The sequence below is a fragment of the Camarhynchus parvulus genome, chromosome 4 (genome assembly GCF_901933205.1).
Source record: "Camarhynchus parvulus chromosome 4, STF_HiC, whole genome shotgun sequence".
NCBI lineage: Eukaryota > Metazoa > Chordata > Aves > Passeriformes > Thraupidae > Camarhynchus > Camarhynchus parvulus.
In genome coordinates, this window is record NC_044574.1 from 22,685,706 (window position 1) to 22,706,510 (window position 20,805).

A 20,805-nucleotide genomic window follows, 5' to 3' on the forward strand; every position below is an offset into this window, starting at 1 on the left:
CATCTGGATGCCATATGTATATCTAATTAATTGTAAATATAAAAAATCACCAGTAAAACAGTTTCCTGTCTCTAAGTACAAAGCTAATCAAAAGTAATTAAGCTGAATTGCTTTCCTCCCCAGTACATTTCTGCACTATGTAAGATATACATTCATCATGGTATTAGTATTTCTGATCAACTTCCAAGTAGAAATCGTCATCACTCTGCTGTATAGTAATTGCCAGGTAACTGAAATGAGGTCATGCACCATCAGAACATTGTGAATAATGGGATGAGATTAAACTCTCCAATTATATCCTAACACCTAAATAAACTGTAATATAGATGATTGCATAGAAACAGCAGCTTCCAAACAAAAAGGAGAAGCTTAAAATACATAAACACTGGTAAGTAATTTTCAAAAGTATGTATGGGAATGAAAGAGAGAGAGGATTAATCATGACATTTGAAATGCTCAAAAATACAAAGACAGCACCAGGCAGGATCTGTAACAGTAGCTCAACTCCTTCTTGACTACTCATTAGTGATAATAGAAAGCCTCTTGTCTACAAAGATAATCACTAATTAATGTCACTGGCATGTATTCCTACAGTATATGCAGTAGGTAAATGTGCTATCATAGCAGTTGTGCAAATTTTGTTTATGAATTGAGATTATATATAAATAGCATCTGGAGATACAATGTCATTGGATAAGAATGTAGTATTTCATCCAGAGCTCCCTAAGTCAAAGCACTGCAAAACAGTTAGTAACACCCCTTAATAATGTACTAAACAAATTTACATGACAGAAGTCACAAAAAAAGACTTTTATACAATAACAATTGAAAATCATCATTGTGGGTAACATAGAGGGAAAAGCACAGAAACTTACAAGGCAACTGAAACACAATATAGGTGCCTGCATTCAAATTCACAATCCAAAAACATTACTGCTCAGCTGCTGCCCAGCTATGGAGCAACTTGAACTATGAAAGCATCTTGGGTGGAAACTTCCTGTTTGCCTTGTGGTACTTCAAAGGGTACAGCACCAAGTTCTGCCCTCATCATGGCCTAGCACATTCAGCCTAAATTTATATTGCTCTACAATCCTACACCAGCTGGGACCAAGTGAGTAGATACCTCTGGTCCTTAACCTACAAAAGAAGCTTCACTACCCACATGTTCTCACAGAGTGCTCCATACAAGCCTGTATATTCAGGTTCTGTACAAAAGGCAGTGCTCGGGTTTTCCTTGCATTTTTTTTAGAACATGACAGGACAAAGAGAAAATAGTTAAACTGGTGTTATTTTTACATCATGTTTGCAGGATGTGGAAAGCACAGCTTGATTTTCCTCCTCAGTCTGAGGAAGTTAATGTGGTGGTATATGCTTTAGTTAATAGGCTACTGTAAAGAAAAATCTAACCTGTGAAGGAAAAAAGAACAGAGATCTACTCTTTCAGAAAATAGAAAATTATTAGAAAGTCTGGTGCTCATAGCTTTCACATGAATACTGGAATCCCAGTCCCTGGAACACATAAAAGTGTTAATTTTTAGGGACTGGAACATAAAACACTCATTGTGGTTCTTTTTTATTGCCCCTACCTAAGTAACAGTTTCATCAGGAAGCAGGGAAGGAATGTGTCTAAAGTAGCCTGAAAGGTGATGATTAGGTAACATTCATTGCAGGCAGGCTGAACATTCTGGGGCTGATTTCTTTCCCAGTATCAAAGAGGAGAAAGAAGAAAGTATTTCTAATTGTGACACTCTAGTATTGACTTCTGTTGTTGTGCAAGGATTTTCCAAAAAGCGAGAAATAGTCTCATAGAATCCTTCTCTGTTTCATTACATTTTTTCAAAGACAACAGTGAAGCAGTAAAAAAAGTCCTCCTAAGATCATTAGCTGATAATTCGGGAATGTATGAGCTTTGGCAGCAGTGCTGGAGCTGTCTGGGTGGGAATTGCAGTTCACCTTCTGCTAGAGCACGGTTACCAGAGGCATATAATGCTCAGACAGGCTTAAAATGAGACAGGCACTAAGACAGGCACTGATTGCAAGGAAATGTCCTTCCTCTTTCCAAGGACCATAAAGGTGACACCGAAAATCAAGAGTCACTCGGACCAATTCCCATGTCTGAAGTGGAAGCAGCCAGCCTTGACCTGAGCACAGGCTGGGAACAAGCTCTGGGTGAGCTGCTACTTAAACACCTCAATGCACTTTCCAGCGAAGTGGTAATTTACTGCACTAGGAAGTACACGCAGATGCTAAAGGTCATGGAGACACAATGGATTTTGTATCTTCGTGTGTATCTACACTTTGCAAGTAGGGGATATGCTTGAATAACAAAATCTGACTTGTTTTTCATAATCTGGGTCAACATTTTGCTTGCATTTGACTGTTTGACTGTTTCCCTCACAGCAACAAGAGCAGGTTTCCTGTAGAAAGCTCTGATTCTACAAATGTGCACAGGATTAAAAGTAAGAAAATCAGTGGTCTTACTGCCAAGAAGTAGCAGTTGAAATTGAAAATTAATTGAGTGCAGAAGTGGTTTGCACAACGGCGATGTAGAATGCCTTAATCTTCTCCACTTGCAGAGAAGTATAATTGAGTCTCTGGATCCATTCATGCCTTATCATTTCTGGCAACTGGAAGACCAACTAATACCTACTCTTACAATGACTTTATGCATATGCAAGTCTGGTTTCTTTGAGGAAGCCATCCAGGTGACTCAGGTAAGCTCTCAAAAGGCTGCCCTGCGGCCCGGGCTGGGCCCACAGCCGAGTGGGGACTTGACTGCTTCAGAACTTGCAGGCCGGGCCAGCTCCAGTTTTGCAGGCCGGGCCAGCTCCAGTTATGTGAGCCGGGCCAGCTCCAGTTATGTGAGCCGGGCCAGCTCCAGCTTTGTGAGCCGGGCTAGCTCCAGCCTTGTGAGCCGGGCTAGCTCCAGCTTTGAGAGCCGGGCCAGCTCCAGCTTTGTGAGCCAGCTTCGCTCGCCACTTCAGCTGACCCCGCCATCCGCTCACTGCCGCAAGGCGACAACGACACGCTTCCCGCGGGAGATCAGAGGCTGTGCCAGACACACGAGGCAGCGCCGCCGAAATGCACATCGAGAGGAACTTCATGGGCCAGGGGAGGACGCTTCAGCTGCCCGCTGTCGCGACATGGGCGCCCCCCTGTCGCCGTGCCATCCGCCCCCCGGGGCCGGGACCCGCCGCATGTTGCTATTTTCGCCCGCGCTGGCTAGCGGCCCGGCCGAGTGTGCGGCGCGGCTCCGTCCTCGTCCCGGCCCGCCGGCAGGTAGGGGCGGGCGGGCAGCGGCGAGTGGCAGGAGGCGGCGGGGGTGGGAGGCAGCGGCGAGCGGCAGGAGGGAGCGGGCAGTGCAGGAGGCGGCGGGCGGGCAGCCCCTGGCCCGGCCCGGCGCCCGTTACCGGCCCCGCCCGCCTCCCCGCGCGGGAGGTCTCCGGGCGCGCCTGGCAGCCCGCGGCCGCTGCCCGCCGAGGGCACTTCCCTGCGGCGAGCACATTCTCCGGCGGTAAGAGGCGCCCGGGCACCCCCGGCTCCAGGCCTGTCAGGGGGCGGCGGTGGGGCCCGCCGTGCCCTCACTGTGGGCCGGCCCCGGGCCGAGCAGCGTTTTGGGAGGGTTGGGGGAAGGAGGAAGAGCAGCTCTCGGTGCAGAGGAAGTGAAGAGTTGTGGCGAGGAGTGCGGCACCCGCCGCGGGCGGCCCGTGCCTGCACCCGCGCTGTGAGGGGGAGCCGCCTCCGGCGCCGGGCGGGTCCGGCCGGAGCCCCGCTCCGTGCCGCTGCGCGCTCCCGGCGGTCCTGCCGTCGCTCCTAACGGGGCTCCTGGCGAAGGCGCAGCTCTGGCCGTGGGCGCAGCGTTGCTGCCAGACGGGGCGGCCGGGCGGGAGCGCAGTGAGGACGGGGGCGCCGGTGCCGCTGTTCTGGGAGAGTTGGCTCCTCATCAGAATAACCAAAAGACCGGCTTGAATTTAATCTGTCAGTGACCCGAGGTGCCTTTAGTTCTTTTTCTCTCTTGTCCGCCGTTTCCTCGCCCATCTATGCAAAACAGGTGAGTATAACTCCTCCCAGAGCCCGCTCGGTCTCAGGGCACCAAGCGGCTTTCCCCGGGGAGAGCGGACCTTTGGCACCGCGGCACGGCCCAATGTAACTTTCAGTCTGCCCACGGCGGCGCAGTGTCCTTATGGCCCTTTAAATTCGCGAACTAAGCCAACAAGGGAATGATCTTTTGAAACTGCGTTCGCGAGAGGTATGAAACGAATGTGGTTATTTATAGCGCACTTTGAAAAGATTGAGGCCTTTGTGTGCTGTGTTTTATTTGGGAGAGAGGCTAACATGGCAGATCTGCTGTTGGAACCTTTAGTAGTGCAGATGGTGGGATTTGTGTCTGCGTTAAGCCCAGAGATTGAATGGAACATCGTGGGTCAAATTTAAAAAAATATATATTTTCTGAATAGCGAATACCTCTGAGCTGATGCATATGACTATACTTTTAACACTTGTAAGTGCTGAAATAGAAATTTGTCACGGGTTGTTATATAGGAATGCTATAAATCATAGGTAATACACAAAAGTAGCAATGTTTGCAGGTGAGAAAAATGACAGGATGGAAGGAAAGTGAAACACATTCAGTGATATGTGGATGACTTGACACTTTTTCACTTTAATTTGGTTAACTGCAAAGTCGAATGCAGGCATTTTGGCTGTGGATATGCAATTGAATAAAAATGAATGCTATTCATAATGTAATTTACCTAGCAAGCTTTCTTTTAGAAAGATTTTTTTAATGCATTACATTCATAGAATAGGTCAGTATTTTTTTCAGGTTTATATGAGGCTGAGTCAGAAGACTTCAATCATCAACGTATTAATTTCCATGGACTTGATTAAGGAAATAGCAACAGGTGTTAAGGGCAGGAACAGTCAGCTACTTTCTTCATTTGATAGTTGATTTTAAATGTGTATACTTGTAATCAAGAACATACTACCACTTTGTTGCAATTTTTTTATTAATAGCCTATTTATAAAACTTACTTGAGGAATTATATAAATGCTGGCTGTACTGGTAAATATTTTAGGTGTGTTTATTACTGGAACTAGTACCAGAGTATATGGTAATGTTATTCAGCACCCAGTCTGGAGTTGCTAACAGCATTTAAGCATTAAGTCTTTTAAAAGTCAGCATTTAATGAAAAAATAATGGAAATTAAAACTAATTTCTGAGGCAAATTGGTTTCTGGACTTTTGCATGCTTTTGGCCACAGCAAACCATAGCTTCAGAGGGAAACAGCAGATAATAAGTAGCTATGAGATAAAAAGAATATCCTTGCAACGAGAGGGATGTGTCATGCTTCCAAGTGCCCATTTGAATTAAATAAAAAAACTTTTTGAACGCTGTTCTCAGCAGTGACCATGTCATGACACACTTAATAGATTTTTTCATTTATGTTTTTCTATATATCCTGCCACGTGGATAGAGAAATGTCAGCTTGAGCAAAGACAAAGTAAATTTCAGTTAGGGATCAGAAAAAGAGGGAGACAAGTGGTATTTAGTTCTGGCTAATGTTCCAGAGTTTTGGCTGCGGGCCAGGGCTCCTCATAATCCTTAAGTAGTATGATATTTCTGCTCAAATAATCAGTGGTGAAGTGCAGTCAGTACCAGTGCCTCTGGTTCCATTTGTCAACAGGGTTCAGTGCTAATGCCATGCAGAGAAGAGCTGAACAAATTTGTGCTATTTAAGACCAGCTGTTTTTCATAAGAGCTTGCTGTATGCTTGCATTTTTGCTTAGCTTCTTGAAGGGGAGGAAAACTGATTTACAGAAACTTACATAAACTAAAGCTGCTGTCATGTCCTGAGCCTGATGTGGAGTAACTGCGCAGTTGTGTCTCAGAAGAACTACAAAGGTCGAGGATGATGGCGTCTTTCTGTTCAGGTCCCAGGTCAAACCCCTCATTTATTCATAGCTGTGTGAAAGCCCTGACTGCTTCCTTGCATGACACATCTTCCAAGCTCGTGAGTTCTGCTGTGAGTCCCAGCACTCCAACTGCTACCAAAGCAGGAAAGGAACTGGAGGAAGGTGAAGGGTTGCTTAAGTCTGCAGTTACCAGTATTCTGAACAATAGTTTAGAACTTTTGGCTGCGTGTGTGTATTGATTTTAGTCCAGTTGAGAAGAAAGGACAAAAGGATAACACTTGACCACTGTCAAAGTTTCTGCTTTTTTTTTATTGGTGGGGGGGTGGGGGGTGTTCTTTTGGTTTAGAACATTCTCTCTCCTCTCTGTCTTTTTTCTGTATTAGTTTGAGTCTATCCCAGATCTGCCTGGTGTTCCCCCAGGTACACAAACCTGATTTTCAGTACCTCACTTTCCCAGGTTACTAACACAATAACCTCACAAGATTTTCCTTCCTAACCTGAAAGCTTACCTGACCCCATCTAACCAACTGGCACCTGGAGCCAATACCTTGCCCTTGTGATGTAGTCTCTGCTCTCTTGAGAGAGGGTGAGTTTTGAGGAATGCTGTCCTGCATGATACAATGCTGCTTAGACATGTATCTTCACATGGGATCCAGAATAGCAGAAATAATAATTTTTGTAGCTCTCCCTTTCATGCTCTCTTGCCATCCCCCTCACTTCTATCTGAAGGGGTCCCTTTTAACTTGGTGGCATAACATGGTGAGAATGTAACTTGATTTTGGAGAGCAAGAGACTAATATTTTTTTTTTAATTAGGTTAGGGTTTTAAAAAACACTATGAGATTTTGCTAGAACAGGACCATCAGTGTACTGTTGCATGCTTTTTAAGCCCCGCGACTTGTGAGAAGTGGCTGGGTTCATTGGAGCAAAAGAGAAGCTGAGGACAAAGGGCACACATATATTCCCATGTGTATCTTCCACATTAATGAGTCAGCCTGGTGTTCCCTAGTATGGAAGGCAGGGATAGATAGATAGATGGATAGATAGATGGATAGATAGATGGATAGATAGATGGATAGATAGATGGATAGATGTGGTTTGTGTAAATATCTTATGTGTTACAGTTCGATTGGCTGTTTTTGTGCTGATGGAGCAAATACAGCTGAATCAAAGCAGCCTAAACACTAGGAACAATAAGGTTCATGTTCTCTATATCTCTATAAACTGTGTCTTAGCAGCAGAGCTGTCAGCTGAGGAGTGCCACTCAAGCTGTTCTCAGTTTTGAGTGCACGGGCAACCAACACCCTTCAAAAGATGCTGGTGGAGAGGAGAAAGAGGAACTGTCCCAGTTATGTCTGTGAGCACTGGGAGAACAACTGGAGACATCCAGTGTGCTAGCTACAGCCCAGAGTAATGAAGCTGAATGATGCTTAGAGCTGCCAAAGGAACATCAAAATTGAGGTAGAAGGAAACTAGTGGACAGCTGTATTTTTATATCTTTTCTATTCCCTTTTTGGATTAGAGGTGAAATAAACATTTAATAAGCAGGAGTTAATCAGACACTTGGGAGGAAGAGGAAACTTGTTCGAGCCTACTGTACTAATGTGTATGGTAAAATCCCATGGCACCTGCAGAGCCAAATTTCAGAGGGGATGAACTGTAAGGAGGCAACCAGAGATGGGTAAAGGTGCTAAAATTCCAAGCAGTGGAGTCAGGGCAGACATGGATGGGCTGAGAGCATGGCTACTCTTTGGCGGTAATGTGTGCTTAATTTTATGGCTGGGAATAAGCCTGTTGAGAAGAACAAAACTATTTTACGTCTGAATTAAGCATATACATAAATACTTCATGGTCTTGAAGTAAAACCTAGTCCTCGTTGGAAACTTGAAGGACATTAACACAAGCAGTTTGAAATTGGCATAATTTCTGGTGGGATTTGTTTACAATAAGTGACAGGAGGGGAAAACAAAGAAAGAATGGCTGGGAAAGGGAAATGGAACAAGCAGAACAGTAATATACAGAATGATAGGGTTAGATAAGGAGACTTTCTTATGCTGCTAAATTTGTGCTCTGAGAAACTTGCACTTTCAGCCTCTCCTAAACATTAGGAAAAAAATCTAGCATTTTGACTTCTACTTAACTGGTTTGATTTAATAGTAAGTGTTTTTCTTTGGAAATAACAAATTGGAGTATTTATGCTGTTGACTTTGCAAGATGTTTATTTTTGTTAAAAAGAGATGAATGCCAAGAAGCTTCACATTTATATTAAATATATTCCAGCAGTACAATGTTTGTTTAAGTATGACATAGTATCAGCCTTGGGTTTTTTATATACTGTTCAGTCCTCAGAGTTAGCATGCAAAATAATGTAATATATTGTGATATCCATTTCTCTTTGAGGCTGCATTGCCTCATAGATCTAGGGTAAAAGAGCAAAAAGAAACTGGAAAAGTTGCTAGAAACAAGGGTGACTTTGATGTATTTCTACGTGCCTTTAATTACATTTTTTAAGAAGGGTTCTCAGAAAACACAAATAAGAAATTGGCTACAAAAAGTATGTGGCTAATACATCATTGTCTGTATGGTAGCTCAGTTCTCTTGTTTTCAACTAAGAATGAAGTTTCCTAAGGCTTTCTTATCTGGAGATTATTATCTATACCGCTAAGTGACAAGAGCAGTAGAAGCTAAAACCTCGATTTTTATGTAGTTTAGACTATACAACATGTAGTTATGAATGAATCCAATCTTCCCTGCAGTTGTTGAACTATTTTTCATTGTTGCAGTTAAGGAGAAAAAGTTTGTAATAGTTTGTGAAAGAAGAGACCATTCTGATTCTTGGCTGAAGAAAAACTATAAGTAACTGTGTTTAGCAGTCTGTGTTGATAGGATATAAAAATGCTTCCTGCAGCTGCTATCCCATTTAGAACCACAGAATCATTGATGTTGGAAAAGATCTCCAAGATCATCACATCCAGCATTTGACTGAACACCGCCAGGTGGATTAGATCATAGCACCAAGTACCACATCCAGTTGTTTCTTGAACACTTCCAGGAACAGTGACTCCACCACATCTGTTAATACCATTTCATTTAGGATGTAATGCATTTATATTAATCTAAAAGATGCTTATTTTCTTGCTCATTTGTGAAATAAACAAAAACCCGTCCCAACTTTAAGTAGTATACTTAAAACGAGGCGTACAAATTCTTGGTTTTCATGGCCCTTTTTCCCACACCTCCCATGCCCAGATACACACACAGAGGTTTATGAAAAGACTTTAAAAAATTTGATCTATGCATCTAGAATGCTATTTCTTATTCAATGCTATTCATTGAATAGTATCTTGAAAACTTGCACTCTTGCTAAATTTGCTATTGTTGGAGCTGGTAATGCTGGCACAGTGTTCATTTGTCAAAAGATGAAAAAGTTACAAAAAAGTAAATGTATCTAAAGATTATTTCTGCAGCTCTCTTGTTTTTACAGTTTGCCAGTTACTGCAGAAACATTTTTCCCCAGTGGGACATTTACAGATTGGTTGCATTTTAAACAGCTCAAAATTAATTTCAATCTTGAAATTTTTGGAGCTTTTTTAATCCTGAAATTTTCTTTCATTTTCAACAAGATGAAAGACTGTTAGAAACTTAGTCTGAAAATGTTATTACAAGAGAAAAGAAGGACAAAGTTCAATGGAAACTCATGAGAAAAATATTGCTGATTTTGATCATATTTGTAGATGAACAAAGACAAGAAATACTGTTACCACAGTGAACAGATGGTATTTACTCAAAACTTGTTCAAATGTAATTAAAATATTATTTAAGACTGTCTTGGTACTATTTATGTTGTTTTTAATAGGTCTTATCATGGGAAACTCTCATAGTACTGATGGTAAACTAGTGTCCTGGTATTTAAACACAGGCAATTACAGGCCTGTCAGCCTTGCATCAGTCTCACACAATATAATGTAACAGCTGAAGCTAGGGGCAATTAAAGAGGAATTAAAACAGGGTATATAACAAGTGCCAATCTTTCTGTTTTCATGGACTGCATTTAGTGAAATGGAATTTATAAAGAAATGCAATTATTGGATTTCATTAATAAAAGTACTAATACATAATAACAGTATTGGTCGTAGATGCTGGGTATAACAGGGTTACAGCAGGGTTTTGTGTAACTTGGTATATTCCATTTGATATTTTAAGAAATGAAAATGATACATCAGTCTGGCTAACATTTAAGTATTCCTGTCTGGCTGACCAGCGTTAAAATCCAACCATGAATTGTGATTGTCATCTGGTTCCAGAAGGCTGTAAGGATTGTTGCTTGTGACTGCTGTCTGACAGGTTTTTTAGTGATCACTCTGTTGACTGCTCCTAGCATTTTACATGATAGTGATTTCTAGGGTGTTATTTACTGAAAAAATCTGTTTGGTTAGAACCAATTATCACTGGGCAAACTATACCTAAAGAAACAGCTCCATGTTAGTAGCCAAATTCAAAGTCATCCACCTATGAACTAGAAAGTTGTCAAGCTGACTTTTTTTTTTTCCCCAGATGTAAAGGTGTCTTAGCAGGCAGTGACTTCAGCTGTCAGGAAGGTCAGAATAGCTCAGCTGAGTTCTTCCTGTGATAACAGGATTGAAATAGGCCCATGTGATCTACATGTGCCTGCCCATGAAACAGACACAGGCTAGAAGGAATGTTCATTGTAATTCAGTTACTCATTGGATAGTAGAGCTAAGATTATAAAGCAAATTTTAAATCAGCACTGTCTCTTTTCCAAGCAATGTATTTATTACAATTATGTTTATTGGATCTGAAATAGTAAGGCCCAGTGTAAGGAGGGGGAACTTGCTAGATGGGCCATGGTGGCTCTCTTCTGAGCTATTAATTATTTGTGTTATTGAGAGTTGGTTTTTCATAGAGTTCCAGCACCTACATAACTCTTTTTTTTCCTTTCAGAACTCTTCTGTTCCTTAATCAAAGGAGCCATCCAGCATCCAGATAATGTCATTCCATGGAACTGAAATATCCGTGAATTAGTCCAGCTTCCCTAAAGGACTGTAAAATGGAGCCAATAACTTTCAAAGTTAAAAAGTGTCAAACACCTAGTGATTTCTCAGCAAGTTTCAGTCTCCAGCTCGTGGGTTCTCTCCCGGTGCACTCCCTAACCACTATGTCAATGCTGCCTTGGATTGTGGCTGAGATCCAATTGCTCAGTGCAAAGTCTTCCAAAGAAGAACCCAGCGCCAGCCAAATTCGACTTTGTGTTTCACCAGCCAATTTGCGGTGTGAGCCAGACACAGGGGAAACTCAGCAGTGGGATCCTTTAATTTGTTCAAGTTTATTTGAATACAAGCCACAGCAGGTCCACAAACTGATTCACAACAGCCACGATCCAAGCTACTTTGCTTGTCTGATAAAGGATGAAGCAGCAAATCAGCAAAGTATCTGCTATGTATTTAAGGCTGATGATCAGACAAAAGTAAGTAAAAAGAAAAGAACTAGCAAGCATCCCTGGAGTTGCTTTTGTACTGTTTGAATCCTTTCACTACACTGTAAAACCTTAAGGCTGTACTTACAATTAGAGATGAGATCTCATTAAAACTTACTTTATTTGAAGTTAATTGCTCAGGGAAATTTGAGCGAGCTGCTCAATATGTGAAATGAAAGGTGTGTACATCTTCTAGAGGATCAGGGCCTGAATTTCATCAGCTTAAAAAACATTTTAGTTTGGGATATGGGCTGAAATCTTGACCCTCAAGTCAGTGAGAGCTTTTCTGTTGATGTCACTAGGGCTAGTATTTCACCCTCGAGTCGCTGTGAACTTTATCTAATCCTGCACTCAGACCTCTCAAATTTCTGTTTTCCTGATGTGACTGGGAAACAGAGATAGCTCCTTTCTCAGAAAGAGGAGAGGGTAGCGTGGAGCCTCCATATGTATCATATCTCTAACAACAGGACCCTATGGAAACCTTTTCCTAGCTCTTTAATTCTCAAAGCCTGGCAGGCAGTTTAAAGAGTGGGAGAAAGGCACAGTCTTTGCACCTCTGTGACATGCAGGCTTGCTGCTGCATGGTGTGAGACAGGAATTGGGTATGCATGTCTGGCAGTGGGTGAGATTTGGCTTAGTCTGCATTTCCTAACCAGTTCCTAACCACTCACGTCTTTGCTGAAAAAGTGGAACCTTTAAAATTATTGATCTCTTCTGCTTGAGAGTAATGCAAGACAATGACTCTCATGAATGAGTAAAATGAGTAAGATTTAAAACAAAGTTACTGTGAACTACTGAGGACAAAATGGTGACGTATCCTTCACCTCTTGAATGTCAGCTGTGGTCTCCATAATGTTGGAAAACAGCATGCTCACTTGACTCATAGGAGGTGTCCTGCTGAAGAACCCTGGAGGCATTATGTGAATGCACACCACACATGGGATTTATGCCAACCTGCCCAATAGCAAAACGTTGTACAGTTCCAAATCCGTGGTCTCAAGCTTACAGCTCAAAACATATGGAAACAGCTTTAGTTAAATCCCCCCAGATAAAACTGCAGTTCCAGTAAATTAAAAGGCAAATACATTGTAAATCATAAGCATTCAAGTGAAAAATCCTGTCAAGTTAAATGTGGAATACCAAGTTTATGTATGTAAGAGCAGAAATAAGGAATAGTTATTTCAAAACTTGGCATTGGATAGCAGCTGGTGAATGCATATTTCAGTTTGCTTCTGCATTTACTTGTGCTTGTGATTTTTCAGGATTATGGTGAAAACACAGCACTGATCACCTCCAGTACATTTTCTTTTGCAACAAAAGATTCAAGTACTTTTTCTTCATGTTTGATCAAATTCCTGGACATGTTTGAAATGATCAAGAACAAACTAAGTCTCTAGTTAAATTTGTAGCTGTGTCTACATGTTTTTGGAGACAGCACCCACAATTTTTGTATGCCTGTTTTAACTACTTAGCTCTAGGTTCACACATATATCCATCATTTCAAAAACTGCCTTCCACCTGGTCTCTTAACTTGCCTCATGTGCAGGAGTTGTTTCTCTTGACTTCTTTGCAGTCTAAGTAGGCATCTAATCAGCATTTGTGGACCTATGTTTTAACAAAAGGGTAATGGAAATGCCAGGTGTTCTTACCATCTAAAGTGAAGCCCTGCCTCTTTTACTTAAATTTTGTGTGATTTCCACATTTTAAATTCTTTGTGCTTTGTAGGGTGTTGTTACTTTGCCCTGAATATGTTCATATAATGCCTTTTAGTGAATTGATGTTTGTGTATTTATAAGGAGGAGGGAACTGATGTTGCCTGTTTTGCAGATGCCCAACTTGAAAGGATAGGGAGTGCACACATTCCTTTGTTACAAACTGAAGGAGCTGTTGTTAAAAACCAGTGAGTTGGGATGAAGGATTTAGGATTGTTAGTGCAATTTATGTTCAATTTCAGAAGAAATAAATTTTAGAAATTGGACTTTTGCAGCCTGTGCAACTCAGCAGATTCCTATGCTGGCACTCCTGTTTGTAAGAACTCTTTTTTTCTATTTGCTTCAGGTCTGTAAAAGAATCGCAGCTGTCCAGATACGTTTAGTCACAGAATTTACATGTTCACTACAATCTTTAGTGAACAATCTTGGACATCCAGACTTTTGTGATAATTACTAATTACAATAATATTTTAAACTGCAAGAGCCACAATTCTTTGTGCCTGCATATATAAATCTGTAGTAGGGTTTTATTTGATGAAGAGTTCTTGGATTAAGTCACATCTGACTGAGGATCTGAAGTAGAAGGTAATTTGTGGCTTTGCAAATAAGTTCTGTTGTATATCCTCACCTTAAGATAAGTAGAATAAAAGGGGGCAGAAGTATGTCTGTGGGAGAAGTACAGTAGGAAGATTAGAATGTTAAGACAAAGGCAGTTGAGTAGAAGACTAAACAATTAAAGCCTTTGAGAGGAGGATAAGAAACTTGAAAGTCATGCAGACAAGCATAACACTGGAGGTGGTAGAAAATACAGAAATCCAGGAATGGTCAGGCTTTTAGCATCAGCATTGCAGTTAGGCTGCAATCCATTAAGTGTAGTTTTACTCCTTTATAAATATAAATTGAGCAAGAACATACATCTGCTTAGTGAGGGATTATTTTACTGTTTAATATGATAGTTTTGTTAATGTTGCTGGGTCATATTTAGCTCCACTCTAGAGCTGATGGAGGTGCATGCGATGCCATGCAATGTTTTTCCTGAATACAAGGCTCTTGGGTTCGTTGTTGCTGTATTTCCAGCACAGCCACTTTAGAGAAGAAATCCGTAGACAGGTAATTAACACTAAGTAATGTCAGGTTTGTTTGCAAGGAATTCTTTGTTATCCTGCTCTGTGGCAGTGAAAGGAAAGGTAGTGCCCCATTGTGGTCTTTGTCTTCCCTCTGTAGGATCTGCTGTAATTGTTTCCATTGTACCATCATGGCAATGTGTGTCTCACTTTCCCTGCTGGCTAGCAGTAAGTAGGGAAGGATGAGATGATATTACTTGAAAAGAAGCATGTGAATATGGAGATGATTTCACTCTGTGCTTAAAGGATGGGTTGCTGTGCCTAGAGAGAGCTTCTCTTATGGATTAGAGTCTTCTTTCCAAGTCAATTTGTCAGACATGTGATCTAGAATGTTCCTTCCTTCATATATAACTTCAGTAAGTTTCCACTAGTTACAGATAGTGGAGTTTCTTACCCTTACACCCTCATTCTGCAGAGATTCTGATGTGGCCTCATGATTGAGTAATTTCTGCCCGAGGGTGGGGTGAAGCATTAATGAATATTCTTTGTAGGTGCTCAGGAATGGAGCTGGATTCAATTATATTGCCTGCAGGGAGTTTATGAAGGCTACTTATAGGTCAGGTGAGTAATGGTGGGGGAAGCTGGGGACCAATTAAATCTCCCCTAAATCTGTTTGCAGAATAGTCCCTTCAGGATAAGATCACAGCCTTGCTGAACACCTTGGTGAGAGTGCTTGGCTACTGTAGGAGTGCAATGAAACCATACATGCTCCACTCTCTGTGTCTCCCCAGTGGCCTCTGGTCTGACATTTGCTTGTGTACTACAGAAGTGTGATGCTATTGATACCACTGTTGTTGTTGAAAACTATATACTTTAAAAATTATTGGCATTTTAGTCCTACATTTGAGATGTGCTAGTTCTAAACTGTTTGAAACTGCAGGTGAGGTGTGCCATTCCTTCCTGAGCTCATTCTCCCCAGCTTTCCTTCTGTAGGAAGCCCTGTTTTATCACATCATTCCCTCCAATAAATGAAAGAGATAAATAATGTGAGGCTAAGGGCATACTGTAACAGGGATTCCCCCTGCAGCAGATGCAAAGTATCCAAAACATTACGGAGGATGAGTAATTGCTGTTCTTATTTTCAGCTTGGAAAAGTAATTCTAGTTGTCATTATGTTGATCCTTCTTTGGTGTATCGAATAATTTGTTTTACTTAGATATGTTTAATCTTACTTGATGGATGTTTGGGCTGGCAAATGGAACATGGGTCGCTAGTTTATCTGACGCATGCCCTGAGCTAGTTTAGATTTAAGGCAAGTTAAGGTTGTGCTGTCCTTCATTATACTTTTATATTTATTGTAAATGAAGATTAACAGTTCTAAATTTAATGGTTTCACAGAGGTCTGAGTCAAAGGGGACATTCAGTATCTCAGCCTTTTCCCATGTCCTGTGCTCTATTCAGCAGCAGGCTCACATTTTCCCAAGCCTGTCTTCTGTCACCTACATAGCTATAAAGACTTTGCTAGATTCAATTCCAGATGGACTTCAGCTTTCCTAATCATGTCTCTGTCTTGGGTTGGCAGATTCTTATCGAGGCTCTCTGGAAACTGGCTGGATTGGCTATGCCCTGCTGTGTTTTTCCTACAGCAGATATTGGAGTGGTTGAAGTTCCTCATCAGGACCAGGGTATGCTAATGTGAGGCTACTCTGGGCTGTCTATAGAGTGCATCATCGACCTATTCTTTCTGATCACAGGGTAAAATAAATTCCTGTATGTGGAGCAGAAATTAGCAGACAGCACTGTCATTTTTTAGTTTATTTTTTTAGTGAAGCAGATGCTCAGAATGCTTGAAAGTTTCCCCTTTTTTATTTTGTGATATGAACTGGAGGTTTAGAGAATTAGAGGGAAAGCCTAGAAACTTGAGCCTGATGTCTTGCAAGGAAAATATTTCTGTGACATTACTAATAGAGAACTGGAGTATAAAGAAAGGTAAAAAGTTCAGGTCAAATTTTTAAAGGGTTACATTTTGTACTGGTGTTTTTGTTTGTGTGGGTTAGGTTTTTTTTGGTCCCCAAGAGTCTGCGCACAAGTTGTCATAACAGCCTGTAATATATGCTTGTGTTTACCAGAGCAGTTAATGCTATGATGGCAAAACACTGGGTAGAACTTCTCTGCTTAATAGAAAAATATTGCCTGTGATTTAAACAGGATCACAGCTGCACAAGACGTGCACAAGTCTGTGTGGTGCTTCTGAATCTTCTCTCTGTAATGTCATCAGTCAGGGACAGCTTTTGGCCCAGGCAGCTGCTGGAGTGTTACTATGAGAGTTGCAGTGTCTGTGTGGTTGCAGCAGACAGGGACACCTGCTTGAAACCTGAGCCTGCTGACTGACTTCACCTGTGCCAAATCTGCCCCAAGGCAAACACAGATAGAACCCATCTCCTTACGCTGAGGAACTTCTTGAAATGTAGCACCTGGCCTGTTGTGGAGCTTTTTAGTTACAGCTGTGATGCCTTCTGTTGTCTGAGGTCTTTGGGTTTTTTGTTCACCCATTGCTTTGACAGTTATTTTGCTTTTAAACAACCTTCACCTACTTTCATGAGTTAAAATAGCTTATGCACTTAAGTAGATCACGCTGTCTCACCTGGAATGCAGCACTCTGTTACATGTTGGTTATGATCTGATTATGTGCTGAAGAAGCTGGTTTCAGATAATCAACACTTAGCTCTCTGTGAGGCTGCACAGAGCTGAACTTCACATTATTCATCTATAAAAGGAATGGCAGGGGCCCAGTGACCTCCTAAGCAGTTGTTGTGAGGCTTGGCTTCATGACTGTCGATTCTTACACAACTTGTTTTTACTTTGGACTTTAAGGTACAGCCTCACTGGGTATCTCATTTTTAACAGCACCATTTCCCTTTCTTAAAAGAATCCAGGGAAGATAATTTTAAAGGTAGAGGTGGTCTTTTTCTTCTGTATTTTACTGCCTGATGAGTCAAGGGAGATTAAAACATGGTTCTTCTTTTGCAAAAAACATAAAACATTGGAACAAAATTAAGTAACTAGACTAATGTCAGTGCAAGTGAGAACTTAATTTGGCTGTTTTCTGCCTCCTTATGCACCTTTTGAGTTTTTGATTGAATCTGTGTAATTGCAAACTGCTAGCACTGGTTTTTGATTTAGGACATCTCTCCTGTCTCCCAAATACTAACTGAAGAAAATGTAAAAAACAGAAGGACAAAAAAAATGCAGCAGAACAAATGAAAAATCAAATACATATTTGTGATGTGCATATACACAGTCCAGTTTATAAAGTAGGTCAAAGTTTAGCTGTGTAAATCCTAGCAGAATATCCTGTATAATGCAAACAACCAGCTGTGCTTTCAGTACTCTCACAATTAATCAAGCTTTACAGGCTTCTTGAGCCTGAGTGTGATGACACCAGTTCTATCCTGGGATCTGTTTGAACAATCCATGTATGTGAGCTATTCTGTCAGGGACTTTCAGTGGCCAGTGACCCAGTCCCTAGCAGCGTTATTCCAAGCCTTTATGGGGCTTTTGTCCAATCTTAAGTGACTTTGTGACATGCTGCATTAGCTAAGTGCTTGTGTGTTCACTCTCATTTTATAAAAAAATATTGTGGGATTTCTCTAAACCTTTTGTGATTGCCATATGGAAGGAAGTAATTTGTGCAATACCAGTGCTGCTGAGTTACAGTCAGAGATAATGTCTGATCAAGGAAGATGAAATTAATCACAAGGTTTGCAAAAAGAGTTGCCTGTTCCCTCTCTTACAGCAGCAGCAACATAAAAATTATATATTCTTGTGATTTCTTATCTTAGTGTTATAGTTAACTGTATAGTAAACTGCATCAGATGGCATTTTTCATGTATTTTTCAACTTAAATAATACTGAAAGTAGCTGTGTTCTACTTATGATGTTACATGCACTTGATTTTAGGGTAAGAGTTCATGTCAAAACTATTTATTGTTCAAGGCTATTAAGGAACAAGGAAAAGTTGTTCCTTCACTTTTCCTGTTGGAGATTGTAGCAGAAATACAAAACAGTAGAACTGAGGCAAAAACATAATTAGCGGATTTATGATGGCTTCTCATCTGATTACTAACCACTCTTTTTGTCTTGTTTGTGGCCTGTGATGTCCAGCACAGGTAACTGGAGCCATGAATATCTAAGCATCCTCCATATCTGTAGAAGAGTTTTCTTTAAAAGCTCCTGTTCACACAGAGAAGAACTTCTGTACATATCTCCAAAGAGAAGCTCGCTCTTAACATCTTAACCAAGTTAGAGTCAGCTTTCCATGGCCTTGTAATCCTTTGTTTGCTGATTTGCACATTGCCACCTTTCCCCCTATTCTTTATACTGTGGTATCACTCAGTGATGTGTTTCAGAGTAATTTAAATATTCCAAAGGAAAAGTGACAAAGTTTCAATGAAATCAGCATCCTAACATGATCACAGAGCAGTTTCATGTGCAGTGTGTGAGAGTCAGGGCATAGCCACCTAGAGGCTGGCCTTAGATCCCCCATTCATTCAGTCTTAAACTCCTGTGGGGTTTTAGTTAAAGTGTAATCTATGATGAGAAGATTTTATAGCTGTCCTCTGTCAAAAGAGGCAATTCTGTTATTCTTTTATCTTCTGATCCATCCCTTGATGTACTTCCTTGGTGTTTTCCCTTGTGCTGGCACTAATGTTTGTCCAGCTCTGTGTTGAGCTGCTTTAGGGGCTAAGGTAAAAGAAATGAATTTCATTTTTCTCCAAAACCCATTTGGTGCACCTTGCTAGATCACCATAGATGTTTTTTGTCAAATTTCAAGTAGACATAAATTTGGCAACTAAAGTGAGCATAAAATATTTTGGGACAAGGCTTCCATAAGCAGGTGAGGGAAAGAGAGTGTCACACCAGGAGTACTCCAAAGGGATTGGGCTGTGGAGCAGAAACCTATTGTTCTTTCTTTGTAGGATGACATAGATCTTAAAAGCAAGACTGTGAGGATGGAGGTGCAGGGACACTTGCAGGCTTCTTTGGCCTCTGCACACAGAGCCACCTTGTTTGGAGCATGGTGCTCGTAACACCAAGGTTGTGGAGTCAATCTCCGTATGGGCCATTCACTGACTAGCTGGACCTGATGATCCTTGTGGGTCCTTCCCAACTCAGAATATTCTCTGAAAGTGTCACTGACATTGAAATCTGTCCTGCTAGTAATGTGTCAGAAGAAATCACTGCATTCTTGCCTAGTGAATCCAAAGTAACCTTGCTCTAAAAAGACAAACATCACAGGGTGGGTGTTCTTCAATTGGGAAACTGTCTATCCGCATATTGCCCAACACTAATAATTTTAAAAGTCCTCGGCTTCACAACTTGTAACAATAACAAAATTTTTAGCAACAGAGTTATCCAGCTCACCTTACTGTGGTGTAGTAGTCTGATTTCTGCTAAGGTGTTGGATGCAAGACACAAAGTGAATGGGTCTCCTCATTGCCTTGCAGCCTCATCAGTCCTACAGCTTCAAACAAACACCCAGCAAGCAAACAGTGCTGGGCAAATCAAAAAACCCAAACCAAACTGAGAGACTTGTGCCCATGGAAAAGTTCTGATTGTGAAACAGAAGGAGTTTGGAAATAAAAGTTGTGTACAGAATTATAAATTCAGAAAATACTGTTTGATTTGTCGCAATATTGAATATAAGCTGCATGCACACTACTATATAAAGAAATACTTAATGATGAAGGAGCTCCAGTGTATTTTCTGAGTTATCCACTGCTGAGGCTTACTGCAGTTAAGACTAGAAGAAGTTTGGAAGTTTGAATGCTGTTTTGTTGATCTCTGAACTCACGCCAGAAAGTCTAATCTAGACTCACTAGATGGTTTTTATATAATCTAGACTCACTGGATGGTTTTTATTTTTTGTTTAATTACTTAACACTCTTAAGTAATACAAAGTATGCACAGTTGTGAAGTTCTTAAATAAATTTTGTGGATACTTGGTGCAATGGTAGTTGTATGCAATTTAAAGCCAGAAAGTAGCTATATTAGAGAGGGGGGGAAACTGCTTTGAAAATAACAGTTTTTATTTTAAAAATCAGTCTTACCTTAAACAGTGTTAGTTGTTGTGATGCACAATACAATAACATATTGAGGACAGTGTGATTTAGTTAGCAAAACTGAGAAGATAATTTTTGTCAAATACATGAATAAACAAAGGCTGTATCTCTCATGTAGTTTAGTACAGTCTCTAGAAACAGACTCAAGAGTGGTTCTGGCTCCTATCTGGTTGATACCAGTTATCTTTCCTCAAGACTAATAAAACCAAAACCTCCTTTTTAATTTGCTTTGCAAGTTTCATTAGGAAGCTTGGGCTTTAGCTCACTTGGAGCTACTTAAACATGGACATTCATGTTCAGGCAGTTGTATTTTCTTCTTTTCAGATTTTAAAAGGGCCTAAAAGACAAATGCAAGCCATCCACATTCAAATATGAGGATGCCAAGTCATAAATTTTGATACTGAGTAAATCATCTTCCTGAAATAGCTCCTTATGTTTCCATGCAGTTGGCTTTTCATTTAGTTTTGCCTTTCCTGGGCTGACATTTATGCTGTGCCC

General features: G+C 40.9%; 1 protein-coding gene across 7 annotated transcripts in view; it reads left to right on the plus strand.

Moving 5' to 3' along the window:
- The first annotated feature begins 2,963 nt into the window (after positions 1-2,963).
- The window catches only part of TBC1D1 (TBC1 domain family member 1), a 95,448-nt gene continuing 77,606 nt past the window's right edge, over positions 2,964-20,805 (plus strand). For 3 of the 7 annotated variants that reach the window (XM_030947106.1, XM_030947110.1, XM_030947109.1), the window contains exons 1-2: positions 3,694-4,051; positions 10,878-11,400. In XM_030947106.1, the coding sequence (XP_030802966.1) occupies positions 10,984-11,400 (417 nt within the window). In that variant the 5' untranslated portion in view covers positions 3,694-4,051; positions 10,878-10,983. Of the gene's footprint in view, positions 3,280-3,425; positions 3,515-3,693; positions 4,052-10,877; positions 11,401-20,805 lie in introns of those variants that run through there. The other 4 variants (XM_030947108.1, XM_030947107.1, XM_030947112.1 and 1 more) reach the window with 4 other exon arrangements.